This window comes from Lygodium microphyllum, chromosome 4 (assembly GCF_053477565.2).
Source record: "Lygodium microphyllum isolate KBCC chromosome 4, Lygodium_microphyllum_v1.1.10, whole genome shotgun sequence".
In the NCBI taxonomy this organism is placed as follows: Eukaryota; Viridiplantae; Streptophyta; class Polypodiopsida; order Schizaeales; family Lygodiaceae; genus Lygodium; species Lygodium microphyllum.
This window is the reverse complement of record NC_141138.1, coordinates 168,267,750-168,288,481: the sequence shown is the minus strand read 5'-3', so window position 1 is coordinate 168,288,481 and position 20,732 is coordinate 168,267,750. Positions and strand designations below refer to the sequence as shown.

The 20,732-nt window shown below is 39.0% G+C and overlaps 1 protein-coding gene across 1 annotated transcript in view; it reads left to right on the top strand.

Moving 5' to 3' along the window:
- Positions 1-6,176: 6,176 nt before the first annotated feature.
- The window catches only part of ABH1 (ARM repeat superfamily protein), a 154,322-nt gene continuing 139,766 nt past the window's right edge, over positions 6,177-20,732 (top strand). The window contains exon 1 of the mRNA XM_087676835.1: positions 6,177-6,421. Coding sequence (XP_087532961.1) covers positions 6,350-6,421 — 72 coding nt within the window. The 5' untranslated portion in view covers positions 6,177-6,349. The remainder of the gene's footprint in view (positions 6,422-20,732) is intronic.

Below are 20,732 nucleotides of genomic sequence, written 5' to 3'. Positions count from 1 at the left end.
TAGGACTAGGTTAAACACCTAAGACTAGGGAGGAAACAAATGTTCCCCTTATTGCCAAAAAAGTGGGGAAATATATTATAGGAAAATATCCCTACAGCTTCATAGAGCAATTTGAGCAAGTATGTGAGGCCAATGACCTCACATCAAACTCAAAAAAGTGCAAGCCTTTGGATTATGCTTGAATGAAAAGGGGTAAACATGGTTTATAGGCTTAGATGCTATGAAAAAGTCACAATTCTCTACCCTCAAAGACCTCTACACAATAAATTCTATTGAGGTTGAAGATGGGGATAACCTAATTGTATAGCTAATGAACACAAGTAATAGGAAGAACAGATGATTATGTGGCTAAAGTGTAAAGTCTATACAAAAGAATCTTATTTGCATAAAGGCCAAGTGCAATGTGACTAATGTGTTCACCAAAGGCATTTGAATGAGAGGATTTACGAGGTCCTAGTTAACCACTTAAAGGCATTCACATGAAGGCTAAGTGCAAAAACTAACTAAGGTATTACACCAATGGCAGTTAAATGAGAGTATTTACAAGGTCATGGAACAACTTAACCTTGAGTCAATCCAACATCAATGGCATGTTGAATGAGGAAGTTAGAATTGATGGCCTCTATAAGGAGAGGAGTAGGGATCTAGGAACCCCATTCAAGTCAAAGTTGTGGAGAGTTCAATCTAATAGGAGAACTCCTTTTTGCATTCAAGCAACAACAATGAGAACTCTCAAGGCTCATGGAAGCTATAAATCAACCAAGAGCTTATCGAGTAGACATATAATATATACATGGACAAGGACCACCTACCAACAAAGTGTCCTAGACCGAATCAAAGGTGCACAAATTGCGACCATTTTGGCCATGATGCTACTTATTGGCAATCCCCGAGAAGGCTCCTTTATCCTACCCTACATGTACATCTTGGATCTCAACAACCAATTAGAGACTCTTTTTATCAAAGAGACCCACAATTAGCACATGTAGCTCTAAGTGTTGAGATAAATTGTTCTAGCATTCCAAGGCCTAGAAGGCTAATCATAACATACTCTCCTACCAATGCCCCTATACACCTCATTGAAGAACCATACAATAAGGAGGCTTATACAAGTGCTTATATTATATAAGATGAAGAGAATAATGCAATCCTCATGGACTACCACACTAGTTTATAATCATGTTGATGCTAGAATGCAAAGAAGGAAGAGGTGATCTAGCCACACAAAATGGTTGATGTTGAAAATGCAGCCAAGTAGGGCATATATCAAACAACTATCCAAATAATTAAGAGCCTTTATTTGAAGATAAGGCTTACCCAAGGTGCATTGAGTGTGGCATTACTCATATGAATCAAGACTACCCTAAATGTGAGGCATCCAATATAGTGCCTTGTTTGGATCTACATGGCCTAACATTACAATGAGAAAAATCAAGGCCACAAATATTGACCCCGATGACAAAGTGATACTACCCATTGGTATTCCTTAGGGTCAAACTCATTGCTCTCATGGACAAAGATGTTGCTTTTGATGTCCTACCTTGTGATGCATAGACTAAGATCGAACAACCTAAGCTTGTACCAACTAATGTAACTATGAATCTTTATTAAGGATCCCCATACTTCCTCATAAGCAAATGTAAAATTTTCATGATTACATAAACTAAAAGCATACCAATAATGTTTTATGTGCTTTTAAAATGAGAAGACGTTGGAAAGGAAGTATTGCTTTGAAAAACTTTCAAGCATGTGACTAAATGCAACTTTGATTACAAAGCACATTGTAGACATCAAAGCCTGGCTAGTGTCAAGATCATCACAGCTTTCGATGATAAATTCAATCTACTCTATTCTCATGGAAGTTGACTCCAAATCATTATGGGTCTCCAAAGCCCTATTGTGTGCACACAAGGCCAATGTGTAGGAAATTGATAAATATGGTTGCCTAAACCACCTACACAACCACCCCCATCAACCATAGGTAAAGCTTCATCTGAAGCAAGGAACAAGAGAATTGGGCCTAAGCACAAATCCAAGCTAAGAGTTGAGTCAATTGATGAGGCAAAACCAGACAAACTAATTGTTAGAAAACTAAAACTTGCCTATTGAAAGAAGACGCCAATTCCTACACCTATCAACATGCAGCAACCTAAGGTGGCTGCTATGTCACAAGAGAAACCAATGGTGTTTGAGAAACCAAATATTCAAAAGGAGGAAACAAACTAGGTGAATTACCACAATGTTGCCAAATCCAAACAAGAAAATGCAAAAGGGACAACAATAAAACCATCTAGTGTAGATAAGCAACAATTTGAGGAAATTACTATTCCATCTCAATATTTGAAATCATTCGAGTCCAAATAACCTTTGTCACTCAAGATAAGATGGGAAACACAAAGGCAACAACCTTGTGCTACTATCCAAGCAAAGAAACCAAATCCTAACAGGAAAGTAGAGCAAACATCAAAGGTTTGACACTCATAATCCAAGAGCCTTGTGAAATCCACATATAAGGCCTCTAAGCAAAGACTCACGTCTAACCAATCCAAGGATCTAAGTAAGAAAACATCCTCATTTGTTAAACCCACCAAACACATTGGTTACTGCATCTAAATCAAAAGCAGAATGACCATAAATCAATTTATCCAAAGAACATGTTCCGAATACTCCAATGAAGCATGATACAAGCTCTGAATCAAAGAGTGCACTCAATATAACAACCACCAAGATGTGCTCTTCTCAACCAAAACCTCTAGTGTACTTAACACATAAGTTGATCAAAAGATGTATCGTGAGTGTACTTAACAGATAAGTTGATCAAAAGATGTATCGTGGAAATGCTAGAATAAAAAACATGAAAAGAGAACCACCCGAAAATTGAGTGCCACAAGGAACTTGATAATAATATAGAATCTCTTGCTTACACATTCATTCATGCCAACATCATTATTGGTTGAAAAGTATGAATGGCTGTTAGAATGGCTACTAACATGGGATTAGTAAATAAACATTTATACCTCTTGCCTATTGTTGATTGTGTTACAACAAAAAGTAGAAGACTAAAGCACATTCAAACAAGCATGGTATGCTGTTTGAGCTATCATTATTAGAATAGGAAGTCATCTAATGACTATCTTAGAGCAAAGAAGGCCTATATAGGCTTCCATGAGTGATCCAATGTATATAGCTCCCATGTCCCTTTGTGTGTTGGCACCTATGTGAGGCTTTCCATTAATTGAAGAACTACTCAAACGCCCTTAGCTTGACAAACTCCTCATGGAGGAAGAGCTACATGTCGATATTAGAATAAGCCAAGAAGACATGATACTTGGCATATATCATTCCTAATTATGATATTGTATCTTCTTGACACCTAGAGCTCAATCCAATACAATCCAAACTTCTACAAATGGCTTGTTCCAATCAAATGGCTAATGAAGTTGTACCAACTCCTTCACATGTATATAAATAAAGAACCTTTTATATTCGTGTATAAGTAATTGAAAAAAAAACCATGCAAATGATAAGATTATAATGGCTATAATTTCTTAAGACAAGATGCAACTTGCCCCATCAACAACTCAAGTCTTCACCAACACAGTTCTTCATGAACAACACCTTCATCAACATCAAGGCTTGTACTTCAATTGTCTTGGCTAAATATTCATTGTATGCAATTGAGTGCGAAAACTACTTATGAAAGCCTGGTTTACTATCTTATCTAGCTCATAATTGGTCCTTCTCTTGATTTATACATACAATTTCAGCTTAATTAGACCAAGATTTGGGAAAATGAGAATAGAGATTACTTGTAATGCTTGCATCCATTATGTGACTTCTAATTTGACACTAAGAGATAACAACTTGCATGGGAGTGAATCTAGCTTTGCTAGATCTTGCTCCCTAAATGTCATGCATAGTGTTTCCATGTCTAAAAAAGCATGAAATTTTAAGCACAAAAACCAATAGCCAAGGTGATGGGATGATTCAAAGTACACTGCCCCTTGTTGTAAGAAGAATCACAATCCATTTGTGGGAGCAAATAAATGAAGTATTCCAACCCTACTACATGTACACATGATTTGAAGCCATCTTTTTAAACATGTATGATCCCTAAGAGGAGAATAAATAATAGAACATAATAATACCAAAGTTTGTATTTTTCTATGCAAGTCTACAAGCAAGATATATCATGAAGTATATTAGTCCATCCAAGTAAGCCAAACTTTGGATACATTGAGTATACTTAGCCTTTGACACAATATTGAAGTGAATCTTGCTATGGTTTTATGATTTCTTAAATGAAAAAGACAAATAAAATAGAGCCTAAACTATATTGCTCTCTACTCGTTCACCCATCAAGCCAATTTTGTATTAACTTGGCATTTCAAAGAGAAAAGACTCAATCCTTTCAATTCTCCTCCAATTGGCTCGATGTCCTATTTTGCCACAATGGATCGTCCTAAATTAATTGTGTATATTTTGGACAAGCCATGTCTTCTCTGATTTGAGAGCAATAAGGTTCAATCCTTTTGAGCACTTGCAACCTCCTATTCCTACACATGGTGAGAGTATGAGCAACCATGAGAGAAGATTTGTCTTGGTCCTAGAAATACAACAAAAAATGTTGAGTTTATATGCAATGGATGGATGCATACCCTTTCAAGAGTTTCCCTTTTCTCAACAGGCTCATACTCTAGCTAAAATTGTCTATGCCTCTCCACTCAATCCCCACAAATGAAAGAGAGCATAAATGATACAAAGATTATCACAGACTCACCAATCTCACCTTTCACTTTGTGGTCTCATTGCTAAAAAGAAACTTGATGGTCTCATGATTTAAATGTGGTCTCCTTAAGCTTTCAAGTCATTGATTTGCAAAATTGGTTCACTCACCTCTCGTGTTGCCCAAAAAGTAGAGAAGTAATAGAAGAGAAGAAGCTTCTCCTACTCAATCACTCACTCTCTCCTTTTCTCTCTCATTATCCTTCTCTCACAATATCTATGGATGTTTCAGACACACCACAAGGTATGGCAATGATGATAAGAAGAAGGTGATGATGATGATGATGATGATAGCAAAGAAGAAGAAAGAGAAGAGAAGAGAAGTAAGAGAAGGCTTCACCCTATTTGCCTCCCCCCTCACCCCATACACACATGCACACGCACACACACACATGCGCTCTCTCTCTCTCTCTCTCTCTCTCTCAAGCTTTGGCTATGGTGGAAGTAAGAAGGACAAGACGGAATTAAGAGTTCAAAGTTTGCACACACAAGAATGAGAGATCCTATACAATACATCATATATATATAGGGTTTCCAAATGGGTAGCCTCAACCCTTGGCCTTTTTCAAGTCTAAACATCTCACATTTACATGTCTATCACTTTTTGAATGATGGGTGGACTTACTTACGGATTTATGTGTCTCGTGGGTCTTTCGTGCATATATGTTTAGAAATTAAAAAGATATGTTTGTTTCGATGGAACATATTATAATTTGCACACGAGTGAGTCCAACACTCATTTTTTTACAAAAATACATCACAGCAAGATACAACAATATCTAATTGACAAAAAATAAGACTTCTTGCTTGGGGAGTCTCTAGTATTTCAAAAAAAGGTAATGCTGTGACCTTCCATATCTTTTGAGTTTAAATTAACGTCATTTCCTCTCCAAGTGCTCTTTCCTTGGCTGATTGGCCTGCATTAACTCCTTTGCCCTTGATTTTGACTTCTTTGACTTGCTATTTGACTTTTGAAATTTTATAATCCTTTTATAGCCTTCTTTGTTTGGGTTAACAGAAGGCCAGGCAAACCTTACTAAGCCATGCTTGTAATTTCTTCCAAAAAGACTTAATGGATCTGCATTCTTAGAAGATGCGAAACACGAACTCATGACAAAAGGGGCAAATAGTTAAGTACAGAGTGTATCTCTTGTATGCATTCTCATAACATTGTTAGCTTTGTTGTTGATGTGTTCTTATGCTTTCTAAGGATGGATTCCATTACCCATCCATGATTCTCTCTAAGCTCTCTATTCTTTTCTTTTAGTGTTGAATTATTTGTGTTTCATGCTTATGCTTTTTCCTATCACTTACATTGTGTGCTTGCTTATGTGCTAAAGTATAAGAAAAGGGAGCGGCTTAGATGGGGACTTCATAAATCTCACCCTTTGTAGGGGCAAATGTGGTCTGACGTTGCTAGACTCCATAGAAAAATTCGAAGATGACTTGAACCCTTTTAAGTTTCACCCCGTCACAAACTGCAAGCTCTTTTTTGCCGCCTACCAGTAAAGGAGTTGTTGTTGCGCATTCTTTCTGAAGGAAGGCTTCGTCCGGGAAAAACAATATGGCGTTGAGCTGGCGACAGTTGATTATTCGAGTTGGCGATGGAGGTCACGTTGACGCAGAAGACCAGATAGTGAGTTTCCTATGCACCGTTTCATCATGCCTATGGCTATGGTAGCAGTTGCATGAAAGGCTTAATACTTTTTTTTAAAGGGATAGATTGTGCCTTGTTATGCTCATCTGAAACGAGAACTGTGCTAGTTTTTCCATCTTGTGGACCTCAAAGGTAACAAAGCCCTGAGAAACTGAAAAGATCGGTTGATCAGTCCAGGTTCTGTGGCACATTGCCTGTCACTCGTATTCTTATATGTGGCTTTTGGTATGCCATTCGACACGTGTCATCAGGTAAACCAGTAACTCTTCTAATATAGAGATTAGAACCATCACATTGCTCTCAACAGCCTTTAGTGTGACCTTGGAAACGTGCATCTGCAACAGCTTGACCGTGTTTCTTATGCCAGCAAGCCAACTAGCATTAGCCATATTACCTGCTTGACTATCAGCCACATAGGTATGCTGACAAGTGAAATGATTGCAAGAACCCGAGATTTCCACAAGTCTTAAGGTCACTTGCAATTCCTCATTCTCAATGGACCTAAGAATGGTGTAACCTTTGATTGTGTAGTTAAGGGGTTGGGTTTGTAATTAACATTATCTCTATTGTAGATTTGATAAACTTAATAAGAAGCCTCCTCCAAAAAATATAGGGAAGATAAACATAGCGAGCTAATGTTTGAAGGGAGGTTGTTGTTGTTTGGAAGAGTCGTTGATATAGTACCAATAGAGTGTCAAGAATCGTGTGGTGTGGGGAGTTGCTTGAGTTGCTGTGCCAAACACATACTATACACATAAGAGGAAGTTTACTCAAGAACACAAAAAAGAGATGGAGGCCAAAATGTTTTTTTGGTGGTTTCTTTTTCTTCTTACACACACAATACAATATACACAAAGTATAGATAAGATACAACATAAAAAAAAGTGACCTACTAAGTCAAACAGTGCATAATTGACTAATTAATTGGTGTTATAACTATGCCAGCCAATTGTAGGTAGGTGTAACAAACTAAATATAATAAGTGATTAGTTAGTGGCCATATGAGGATCATAATGATCATCATTGTATTGAGTATAGATGTGTGGAACCATCTAGCTAGACGGTCCATCATCAATGTTTGCATGTGTTGAGCTTGCCATCTCAATACTCCCCTTCAAGCTCATCTGTATCTTTGCAACTCCAAATAAGCTTCGAAACTTTCCAAGCTTCTCTGTATCCAATGCCTTTGTGAAAATGTTAGCTATCTAATCCTGTACACCGACATATGCCAAGTTAATCTCTCTTGCAAGTATCTTCTCTCTTACAAAGTGGTAGTGTATCTCAATGTGTTTTGTCCTAGCATGGAACACTGGGTTTCTAGCTAGTCGTATTTGTCATTGTGAATGACAAGTTGTTAATCTCCTTGTATATCCAAATCACACAATAACTTTTTTAGCCATACCACCTCATATGTTGCCATAGTAGCATATCTATACTCAGCTTTTGTACTTGATAAAGCAACTGTAGGTTGCTTTTTGTTGCTCCATGTAATTGTTGCACTACCAAGGGAAAACATGAATCCACTAATAGATCTTTTGTGTGACATGCTACCAGTCCAATTTGCATCTGTGTATCCAAATATGTGTACATCCTTACTTGTCTCATAAAAAAGTCTATAATGTAAAGTGAACTTCACATATCTCAATATGCGTCTAATTGTATTCAAATGAGGCTTTTTAGGTATTTGCATAAAATGATCGATAAGACCAATAATATAGCTTAAGTTTGGCCATTTGATAGTCATGTAAATCAGACTTTCTACTATCTTCTTGAACATAGTATGGTATTTTATCTCTTACTCAACGGTAGTACTCAACTTCACATTTCACTATATAAGTATAATGGTGAATGGTGAGCTATATAGTCTTCAAAACTAAATCTTTTAATAGGGTACTTGATCTTGCTAGACTTATTTACCATTCGATTACTTAGTGGAGCATTTACATTACCATGTGCTCTATGTACGTCTGGTGTCATGACTGAAAAAATACCAAGCTCATTATTCAAACTCTTTGAACTATTAGAATCTCCATAAAATCCCAAATGACTAGTAGATGTATCAATACCATCCAATATTCTTTTTTTTTCTTTGTCTTTACCTGTAACACTTGTAGATCTACTTGAAGATGTGGGGCTAAATTTTCGTCTCTTAGACCAAGGACTAACTGTAGATATAATACTAGGTGATGTTTTTGGTCCACTAATGCTCCATGATTCTTACTTTTCTTTTTGCACATGGCTATCATGATCATTATCATTATCTAGTATATCACCAGTAGATACATATCAACCGCTCATCTCATATAAAATAATGTCTTTGCTTACTCTAAACTCACCTGTAACAAGGTTATAATGACGATATCCTTTCTTCTCTAAAGAGTATCCAATCAAAATATATTTTTTAATCTTTGGATCAAGCTTCTTTCGCAGCTCATTTAGTATATGCAATACAACCAAATACTTTTACGTGTGAGACATTGGGCTTCTTACTTGTAAATATTCTTCGGGGGTCATCCCATAAATTGTAGCTGTGAGAGTTCTATTTATAATATAGACAATAGTATGAATAACTTCAGACAAAAAATGTTTTAGTATTTTTTTCAGCCATCAATGCCGGTGTAACTTTTACAATATGTCTACTTTTTCTTTTTGCAATCCCATTTTATTATGGGATATACTTGTAAGTAGATTGTCTTTTTACCCCATGAGATCTCTAGAAGCTACTAAACTCATTAGAAAGGTACTCTTTTCCTCCATCTGATCTCAAACACTTAACTTTTAAGCCCATTTCTGTTTCAACAACTAACTTTTAAGCTCATTTTTGTTTCAACAACTATCTCGAAAGATTTGAAGTGCTTAAATACATCACTCTTTTCCTTTATAAAATATACCCATAGCTTCCTTGAACAATCATCAATAAATGTGATAGTATTTATTGTCACCAAGAGATACATTTTGTGTAGGCTTTTAAATATCTGTATGCGTAACATCAAGTATATTTTTGCTCACATCTTTGTTATACGAAAAAGATTATCTTGGTTGCTTACCAAACTGACATACTTTACACACTTTATGAAATTTTGTAACTCTAAAAGCAAGCAACATTGTAACCAATCCTTTGGACTGCATTAATTTTAACCTTTGTACATTTGCATGTCCAATACATTTATGTCATATTTCAATGTTCGCAACTACTTCTTTTTCTTTAGTGTACATAGTAACATTCATTGTAGAAATTTTAGTATCTAAAGTAAATATGCGGCCAACTCTATTTCCTTTTGTGACTAATTTACACTTATTATTAAAGTCTTCTACTAAACAACCCTTTGCATTAAATCAAATTTGCAATCCTTGCTCTATCATTTGGTAAATAGACACTAAATTCTTTGTGATTGATGGCACATGCAATATATCTGACAAACTCTTTGTTTGGCCATCATGTAAGGACAAGGGAATCTTTTCAATGTGAAATTGGGTGGCATAAATTATCACCCGTTTGCACATAACTTGGATTTTGTAAGTCATGCATCTCTCCAAACCATTTAATATGACTGCTTATATGATTAGAAACACCTGAATCAACATATTATACATAATTACGTATTTCCTTTTCTATAACAACATTGATTATATGCTGTATAATAAATAGACGCTCATTTTTGTCTTTATTCTGTTGTAAAGACGATGCATAGTTTCTTTGTTGCAATTTACCATTGTGGATGTTATTCTTCTTAGCATAACAATGGGTTGCAATATGATCTATTTTACCATAATAATGACAAACAATAGCAAAATTTCTAGAACCTTTGTTTTGCCATCCATCTCTTCCTTTAGAGCTCCCCTTGACTCTAAAGTTTCCATGGTTTCCCAAAACTCGCATTTTATTAAATTGCTGATTTAATATGTTTTGTTGGTTATCATTAGCATGTTCCATACCACGGCCTCTCGAAGAGGATCTATCACATTTTTTTCTTGAACTTGAGTAGTGCTTGGACTTGTTGGTAATTTCTTTTAGATGAGTCACCTTGCATATTGATTTCTTTAGTAATCATAAGAGAGACTGACTCATCAAAATCTGGAAATGGCTTCTGTACTATATATAGAAGTGATAAAATGATTTTCAAGCCTTATTGTTAAGGCGACTCAAAGTAGTTGAAACCAAATTATTATCATCAGGCATTGCATCGATTGTTGCTAAAGTATCTGCAATGCTCCTCACCTTCAAAATATACTCATTGACAGGCCTTTTATCTTTTTTCAAGGTATTAAACTCTTGCTTGAGTTAAATCTTTTGTACTTTTATATTTACTAAAAACATATTCTAAAAAATTATCCAAGCTACATGTGAAGTTTTAGTATTTTTGATATGTCCTAGCATAGTATTATCAATGATTGCAGATAGCCAATACATCATCTTTTTGCCTTTTTCATTCCATTCTTTTTACGCATTTAATTTATCAGCAGTTACAAAAGTACTCAGCTTTGGCTCCTTTTCTTTACTTGAAACAAACTCATGAAGGTCATTTTCAATAAGGAAGTTCATCACACGGAATTTCCATGAAGGGTAGTTATTCTTGTCCAGCTTCTCAATGATGGGATTTCCATTGTTCTCCTTCATTATCGCAAAAATGATACTAAATAGCAAGTCTGTCTTTTGTAACCTTTCACAATAAGTGCATAGCAATACACCAAGCAACCTTTTTTATTGATTGCTTGATAGTACATGTAATTTGTAACTTGTTTGCAGATAAAACTTATGTTTGCTTCCTAGCAAGCACCTAAAAAAATATAGCTTCAAAATTTGCAACATGTGTGCCCACTTTCGGTCAATATAGCCAGAGTCGCACATAGCTTGCATGCAAACCTAGACAACCACTCTATGCTGTTTAAAGCAGCCCAAAGCTGTTAGTAGTGCACGGAGACCTCTTCCAGCCTACACATTTCTGTTTTGCCTTGAGCACACTTGGAGGAGATGAGAAATAACCATTCTTTATATGTATTATCTCGGGTAAGAGAGAGAAAACTGCCACTATGCTGTAAAAACAGCCACAACTCCTCCCTTGTATGCAACGATTGCCCCAAAAATCGCCTCCATCCACCCAAAATTGACATACAAACTTGACTTATGTTTTTTCAGCTTTTTGTTAACATTTTTGCATGAAAAATATATTTTAATCCAAACAAGTTTCTAGGCCCAAAACCCTTGGCCCTATAGCTCAAATTTGATACTCTTGCCCAAAATCCAAGAATGGATGACTATTTGTTGATATTTCATTGAGGTCCATAGTTAGGAAATGAAATCCTAGATTTATTTAGCAACTAGATAAGAGAGAAAAAGTTGAGTAGAGTTTCATCCAATGTAGCACAGAAGGCATATCGACTATTGGAGATCTTTCGGCCATGCAACATATCTCCTATGGATAGATCCCCAATAAGAAGTTGGTCTTAGGTACATCTAGAGGATACACAATGCTTTTATTTTTGATTTGGCCTTAGGCATCCGTGGGCATGTAGGCTGTGTTGAGCTAAAATATGCATTACTTGCTGATTAGCCTCTTAAACAGCCCCAAAATACACAAAATGCTCTTTTAGAGTAAAACCCTTAAACAGGGAGTGGTTCGAGAGAGTTCAGTGGAAACCCTAAAACAAGGAGCCGTTCGAGAAAGTTTAGTGGAAACCCTAATTTTTGGGGCGCCCTTTCATATCTATAAATAGACAGGCTATCCCCATTCAGCTATCATCCTTGTTTGCAAGTTACACCAGCCCACACCCTCTGCTGCTGTTGGTGCCCAGTTTCCAGCTTGCAGCCCGCCTGCATTTGTTGTCTAGCCATCATTGATTGCAGCCACATCATCTTCAGCGTGTCTATTGCTGTAGGCGACAACTCTTAGTTGTTGGCGACTGCTCCAAACTGTCCTAGACCACTGTTCAGCTTGCTGTCCATCATCTCCAGGGTCAGCCAGCCCGCGTTTTCAGCATTGCAGGCCCGGACACTCTCAGACATTGTTTCAGCCTGTTGTTTACAGTAGATTGTGCACAGTTTCCAGCCCCTGATCGGTGGTACACTGCTGCGTTTACCAGTTTCCAGCCTCTAGACTGCTGCGTTTTGGTGACCAGCCTGTTGCCATTCACTATTTAGTACTCCTACACTCCGATTGGTGGTCACAGACTTGGGATCCGTCTTCGGTGGATGTCACACTCCGACATTGCTCTACTCTTGAGCACACTGTACACTTACATTCACTCTACTCTTGAGCACACTGTACACTTACATTCATTCACTTTAGAGTTGTGTTCTCTCTCTCCTTTCTTTTGTTTGTGTTTGAGTTTTTGTGTTTGAGTTTTGAGTTTTGCGTTTAGGGTTTTAGTTTTACCCTCTGTGTCAGTGTCTTTGTGTTTTTGTCATGGTCGTACATTGTGTGTCCTCAGTGCAAATTCTAGCAGTCTTCTTAATATGGTATCAGAGCCGATGCTCTTGTAAAGAGTATCCTGTGGATATTGTTGAGAGCTAGTCTTTGTGCAAGGTACACAATACGACTCGTAACCGAATCATAATGTCCCAGACACCTTCTTTTCCATTTTCTATGATGTCTTATCAGACTTCTTTATCATTGGAGGCCCTGAGACGGCATTATGGACTCGGTGAGGAGGACGACACTTCACCTTCATCAGATTTCACTAACATGACAGAGGAGGACTTTGAGGAGTACTATCGCAACTAGTATGATGATGTTTACACCCCTCCGACCAGTTTTGCTACCACATCCGGACCGGTTGGTGAGGTTGGCCACCTCTTCGATCATGGAGGACATACAGTTTTCGGAACATTTGGCGATCCATCTTCATCATCTTAGCCAGGTCCAATGTCAGGTTTATACAATTCTTTTGTGTTACATGAATCAAAACCCTCGCCTTTTTTTTCTTTTGAAGTACAGGATTTGGATGGCTTTGCGTATGTGAACTTCAATATAGGGGGCTCACGAAGTAGACGAAATTCAGGTACATTTACAACTTCTATTTCATTTGAGCATATTACACATACTTCTCACTTCCCTCCCATCCCGCCCTCTTCTATATCACATCTTGATCATCTCTCATCATCTTTCCAAAATCTTGGATTACACTCCACATCTGCATTACATACCCTAGGGGTTGGATCTACCATCTCCTCTCCTAGCACCTTTTTCTTCTTCACCCCATTCTCTACCTCTTTGCACCATGGTACTTCGTTAGGGGGAATGTCACCCTTTAACACAATGCCTCTCATCTTTCAGCAAATGAGCACACCCATCACTCCTGGGTCGACTGTGATGGGTATCCCCCTCCCTATCCCTAGCTTCAGCTCTCCCATGACTACTCATATACAGGGGTTTCCATCCTCAGCTTATGGTGCGTCTTCATACTCTCCTTGGGTTACACCTACGCAAGGTTTTCCATCTTTTGCTCCCCGTGTTCCCATCCCATCCCACCTCCTTGGGTTCCTCATGTGGCTACCATGCCCATGCCTAGTTAGCCCATCCCTACCTCTGGATCCACCTTGCACACTACCCGTATGCTTTGTAGGCACTTTGGGGCCCATTCCCAAGTGTACACTCTCCCATCCTACCCCCACTACACTTTTTCACACTATCCATCTCCGAGTACTACCACTCCTGTTGCAACGGCCAAGAATGCCTTCACGGATAAGATACGTTTTAATGGGTCAAATTTCACTACTTGGTTGAATTTCATGCAACAAGTGCTTGAGTCTCAGGGTCTTTGGGACCTCGTCATTGGTCTAGAGTCTATGCCAAACCCTTGACTAGCTCACCCTGACTACATCTGTCAATGGAGAGTCCGCAATGCTATAGCCAATGTTGAGCTGATACAGGGATTGCTTCTTGAGTTTCACTCTTAGTTGCAGTACTTCTCGCTCGCGTTAGAGTGTTGGAGTCACCTTCTCGACCGCTATGCGGTTCGTGATCATACTCAGCGCATCAATCTCGACTTTGAGCTTCAAGAGTTTTCTCTTAAGGAAGGGGATGATCCGAAAGTCAAGCTGGTTGACTATAGGCAGTTACTTGCCAAGTTTGCCACTACTCACTCTCCAAAGTCAGATGATGATCAGGTTATATTCTTCTTGAATAAGTTGCCCGCAAAATACTTCGATTTCATTCAACACATCATCTCCCAACCTCGATTGCTAACCTTCTACGAGTTTGAGTGCCATTTCTTGTGTTACGTAAGGCTGCATGATCAAGTCCACAAGAAATCCTTATCACAGCCTTATTCAGAGCAGAGGGGGTTGGTTGCCTCTTCTTCGGGAGGGAAAACCACCAGTGGCAAGAACTCACTAGATGCGAAGGCAAGCCAATCAAAGGGTGACGTCTCTTCCTTCGATGGAACCAAAGAATCAAGACCTATCTGGCATCAACTCCGTAAGAAAACCGGTTTTGCACACACTGCCAGAGAGTAAGCCATGTGAACGAGGATTGTCGCTCCAAGGCCCAAGGTCTTCCACCTAAAAAGCCTTAGCAAACTGCTGCGACTCCACAGTCCAGTGAGGCTATGCCTTCCGCTCCTGCTTTATCTGCTCCTTCAGCACCCGTTGTTGCTGCTGGATATGTGGCTCGAGTACAGCCTCAGTAGCCCATCTCTTTCACTACCCCTGAGGGATTGGTTGATTGGTCTGCAGGTTCCCATCCCGCTGCACTTCATGCATCTATCTCACCTTTCTCTCCACCTCGTCAAGCGTTCCCTTGGCAAAGCCCTGCTACTGGACGTACGCGATAGTGGCCACCTTCTTAGACTAGCATGTCTCTAGGTTCTTTCGGATATCCTAGGTCAGTCTAGCATTCATTTTTCGTACTCTTAGAGTCAGGCCCATAGGATTTTTGTCTCTACATTTTAAGTCTTCCATTGCATTTACTCACACACACATACACATTTGCATCTTTGCACTTATTCCTTTAGTTGGCTTTTCGTTTTAGTTTAGTTTTGTTTTTGGAGCATCTCACTACTGATCTCTGCGATTGTAGACTTTGATCTCCTTTGCAGGTTTTGTTTTCAGTGTAGGGCTAACATGCAAGTTTGCCCAGTCCTACATGGGTTGGAGACTTGGGATGTGCGCCGTTCCTTCATGGTTTCATCATCCTTGGAGTTTTGCTTTTCTACTAGCATGGAGGCTTCCCCTCTCGAGGCGGATCGTGCAACATCTCTCTTGATGCTATCATGGCGGTGACTTCTTCCTAGCTCTTCCAGCTGGGATGCTTTCTCCTCCTCTTCATTCCTTATGGTTCTTGGCACCACACGAAGACTGACATTAAGCTCCTCTTCCTTCTTCGGCATCTACATCTAGGTTGAGAGGGGGTTCCTACCCTTCTTGGTATTCTATAGGTTTCAACACTTTGTCTTCGATATTGTCTTCTCCTCCTTGTTGTACCTTACTCTTTGCATTGCATAATTTCATCATCTTTGTACTAGGACGCTTGGGCAAGTGAACAATTTTCCCATGAGGGACACTGATCAAGTGGCACCTGCTGCATGAGCATTCTTCAGCATGTAGCATACTTTGCATCTCATTGTGTAGAGTACCACTTGTGCGGATCCTAAGCTGTTTCTATCGGCGGCTGTTGTTACCACACCACCATCCTTCTTCATCACATGGATACCTCATCACCTACTTTTCCTCGTCATCGACACCCTGAGTGGATGGGTTAGCTTGTACTATTTTGTGATGTGTTGGGTGTACCCTCTCTACTCCCGTCTTCTGGGTCACTATTCCTCAATCAGCCGCATCTCGTAAAATTTACCACATTTATTCAAAAAAAAAAAACACACAAAAGTTCCATGTAGTTCCATCCGCCTTTGTAGGGCTTGGTAGGCCATTGGGCAGCCGACGTGCATCCTTTGTCCAATGCCCTGTCCTCTCTGGGGTGACTATTTGGATTCCGTTGGTAAGATAACCATCACCTCTGTAGTCTTGGTAGGCCACTGGGCAGCCGACGTGCACCCTTTGTCCGATGCCTTGGTTGCTTTGGGGTGGGATGTCTTGGGGTATATAAATATCACAATGGCTGGCCTAACCTTTCAGCTCAGTTTTGGGCTTGAGAGGGGGTGTTGAGCTAAAATATGCATTACTTGCTGATTAGCCTCTTAAACAGCCCTAAAACACACTAAAAATGCTTTTTTAGAGTAAAATCCTAAAATGGAGAGCGGTTCAAGAGAGTTCAGTGGAAACCCTAAAACGGGGAGTGGTTCGAGAAAGTTTAGTGGAAACCCTAATTTTTGGGGTGCCCTTCCACATCTATAAATAGATAGGCTGTCCCCATTCAGCTATCATCCTTGTTTGCTGGTTACACTAGCCCACACACCCTCTGCTGCTGTTGGTGCCCAATTTCCAGAGCCATCATCGACTGCAGCCACATCATCTTCAGCCTGTCCATTGCTGTAGGCGATAGCTCTCAGCTGCTGGCGACTGCTCCAAACTGTCCCAGACTGCTGTCCATCCTCTCCAGGGTTAGCTAGCCTGCGTTTTCAGGATTGCAGGCCCAAATTGACCTAGAGGATAAATTAGATAGTTTATTACATTCCACTTTGGATATTGGTGCTATTTTTTTTTCTTCATTTGGATCACTGAGTCTCCAAGGGTTCCCTTTTTCCCGTTGGGTTTGTCTTACAATGACCCTACAGGGGAGAAAGCAGCTGTAGGGTAAGACGGATGAAGTGAGGGTAGGGGTAGATCAAGACAACAAAGCGGAGGTGGGACAGTTATGGTAGGGCTCTTGGAATAAGCTCGAGTATATCCTCGGTATAAGGGTTGATGCGGTAGGTGAAGTACAACTCATCTTGCTATTGAATTCAAGTGACCTCTCTCTAGTTTGAGTAGGGCTGCCTTTAGTTAAAGGCGCTAGGACGTTATGCGATTTTGATCTATGCCCTCTGTGGGGATACCCCTCTCCATCTCAAGGTCCTTGTGTTCATATGTCCCTGAACCAACTATCTCTTGATAAAACTCTGTCGGGGCTATTTGTTGAGCTAAAAATTCATTGCCCATTGGTTAGTACTTTAAAATAGTCCTTGATAAAACTTTGTCAGGGCTATTTGTTGAGCTAAAAATTCATTACCCATTGGTTAGCACTTTAAAATAGCCCTTGATAAAACTCTGCCAGGGCTGTTTGTTGAGCTAAAAATTCATTATCTACTGATTAGCTCTTTAAATAGCCCCAAAACAATAAATTACTAAAAGTTTCATTAAAGAAGGAGTGGTTCTAGGGAGTTTTTGTGTCTCACATGCAAAACCCTAATTTGAGAGGATCCTTCCACGTCTATAATTAGACAAGTTGTTCACCATTCAACAATCCCATCCTTGTTTTGCAGGTTTCAAATATCAACCCTTTTCCACTAGTTGTGTACCTTCCAATGAGTGCTGCCATGTGGTCTATAGTTGTTGTCCAGCCTCCCATTGTTACCAATGATTGGCTTTCATTATCTACGTTAGGTTATTTTTGTGTTTTTGCAAAATAACTGGTTCTCACAGCAAACAAAATAACTGGAAATTCATGAAATATACCATTCTTGCAAAGAAATATAAGAGTTATACCATGTTTGCAAGGAAGCCATAACCAAGAAAGCTGGGCATGAAATTATATCGCCATGGAAGGCTGAGAATCATAGATGAATGCTGCAACATGAATACTCACCTCATGTCAGGGTGGGACATGGTATGCACCCCATATCTTGGTGGCTAAGAGCATGCACCCTCTTAGTTGGTGGGAGGAAGGAACCTTAAAGCATGTATTGCTTAAAAATGGCAAAAAGATCCTTCACATGTTACATCTCCACCTTTTATACTTAACCCTAGTCTACCCTAGACTAAAGTGACTTATGCTTTATTACAAGCCATCCCAGCCTAAAAGAGCTTTGTCCTCAAAGCTGAATCGGGAACAAATTACAAGGATGATTACAAAGATAGCTTGAAGCATTTAGAATCATGTTGAAATAAAGCTCTATGTTGATGAAGATCAAATAAGTTGATGAAGAATAACCATATAAATGGAACAGACTGCTGAAAACTGTCCAAAACAGGCTGTAGTACAAAATTGGCTATATCTTGAGCTAGAAGTGGCCGATTTCCATGTGCGATATATAGAAATGTAGAGGACAATATGTAATATCCAGCCATGCCTTCAAAATCGAATTTTGATCATGATAAGACAATTTGCTTTCTCACAAAAATTTAATACAGCAAGCTGTTTACTGCCTTGTTTATGAATTATCCTCTTGTTTAAGCCATGGAAATTGTCCCAAATATGATGCTTGTTGCCATGAACACTCTTCGATAGGCAAACCCTTCCATTTGACAAGGTACTCCACAAGAATACGGTTTCTTAGAACCTTCTCTCGCTTGCCAATAATCTTCTCGGGCTCATAGATGATCAAACCATTATCATCCAAAGGAGGTAGTTCTTCAAGAACTTGAATTTGAGGACCCATATACTTTTTAAGCTGAGACACATGAAAAACATTATGGATTTTTGTGTTTGAAGGTAAGTCTAGTTGATAAGCAAGATCCCCAACTCCTTTGACAATATGGTAAGGACCATAAAACCTATGAGTAAGTTTGTTGTGTCCTCCTTTAAGAGAAGCATAACGTGACTTGGGAACCTTAAAAACTACCCATTTATCTTTCTCTAACTCAACATGTCTTCTTTTCTCATCCGCATAGATCTTCATTGTCTCTTGAGCTTTATGAATGTTGTCCTTACATTGCTTCATAAGAGCCTCCATATTTTTCAACTCCTCACGGGCTTGTGGATTTACATCTTCATGAAACAATGCGGAGGGTACTTGTACTTTGTAGCCATATAAAGCTTAAAAAAGAGACATTTCAATGCTCATATGGTAAGTATTGTTGTAATAGAACTCCGCAAGATGGAGCCATTGGTCCCATGCATTTTGTGTCTCATGGCAAAAGCACCTCAAATAAACTTCTAGCCATTTGTTAACTCTTTTAGTTTGCCCATCCGTTTGTGGGTGATATGCGATACTAGGAGTCAAAAGCGTCCCCATTGAAGAGAACAAACTCCTTCAAAAGCTGCCTATAAACTTAGTGTCACAATCGGACACAATCTTCATTGGCATACCATGAAGCTTGAAAATACATTCCATGAATTGTTGAGCCACTTGCTTTGTTGTAAATTGGACCTTAGTAGGGATGAAATGGGCTGATTTGGTCAACCGATCAACTACCACATAAATGCTATTCCATCCATGCTTAGTTGTAGGCAATCCCACAATAAAATCCATAGAGATATCAATCCACTTGCCTTGAGGAATAGGGAGTGGTTGAAGTAAGTCACCAGATAGAAGAGATGAATCTTTATTTTGTTGATACGGAAGACATTGCATCATATAATCCTTGACATCTCGCAAAACGCCCTTCCAATAGAAGCTCTTATGGATGTTGTCAAATGTTTTGAACAGCCCATAATGACCCGCTAAAGGTGAAGAATTCATCTCATGTAAAATATGGTCTTTGAAAGAGGATTGTGGTGTCAAGTAGACTCTACCATGATACTGTAAAAGATCGTTGTGCTAATTGAAATTGGGATATTCTTCTCCTTTACCTTGCTGAAATTATTTCATCATCTTTGATGTTTGCTCATCAAGCAAATATTCTTCTTGGATGTTACGAATCCAATCCTTATGGACAATTGAAATTGAAGAGATAGAACATATCCACATCTGTGATAAAGCATCCACCATAACATTATCTTTTCTAGCCATGTAGGATATTTCAAAATCAGAGCTTTGAAGAGTAGCTAGCCACCTCATTTGTTTAGGAGACAAATTTGGTTGGGAAATGAAGTATTTCAGCATACGGTGATCACTCTTTACCTTGAAATGGCTGTTATATATATAGTGATATTACTTTTTGATAGCATGCAAAATTGCCAACATCTCTTGTTCATAGACATGTAATTGACTCTTCTTGTCATCAAGCTTGCGACTTTCATAGGCTATAACTCCATGGTCTTGATACCTTTTCCACTAGCATCCGCACATATAATGAATTCCTTAGAGAAATCCGGGCATACAAGAATAGGTGCTGAAACTAAGAGAGATTTTAGCTCATTGAAGCTCTTATCGGCTATGGAGTCCCAAAAGAAAGCTTTTTTTTTCAGCCTATCGGTCAAAGGAGCCGTCACATGAGCATAAGTTTTGATAAACCTTCTATAGAATGAAGACAATCCAAGGAAATCCCTGAAGGAAGTAGAATTCGTAGGAGTAGGCCACTCTTTGACTTATT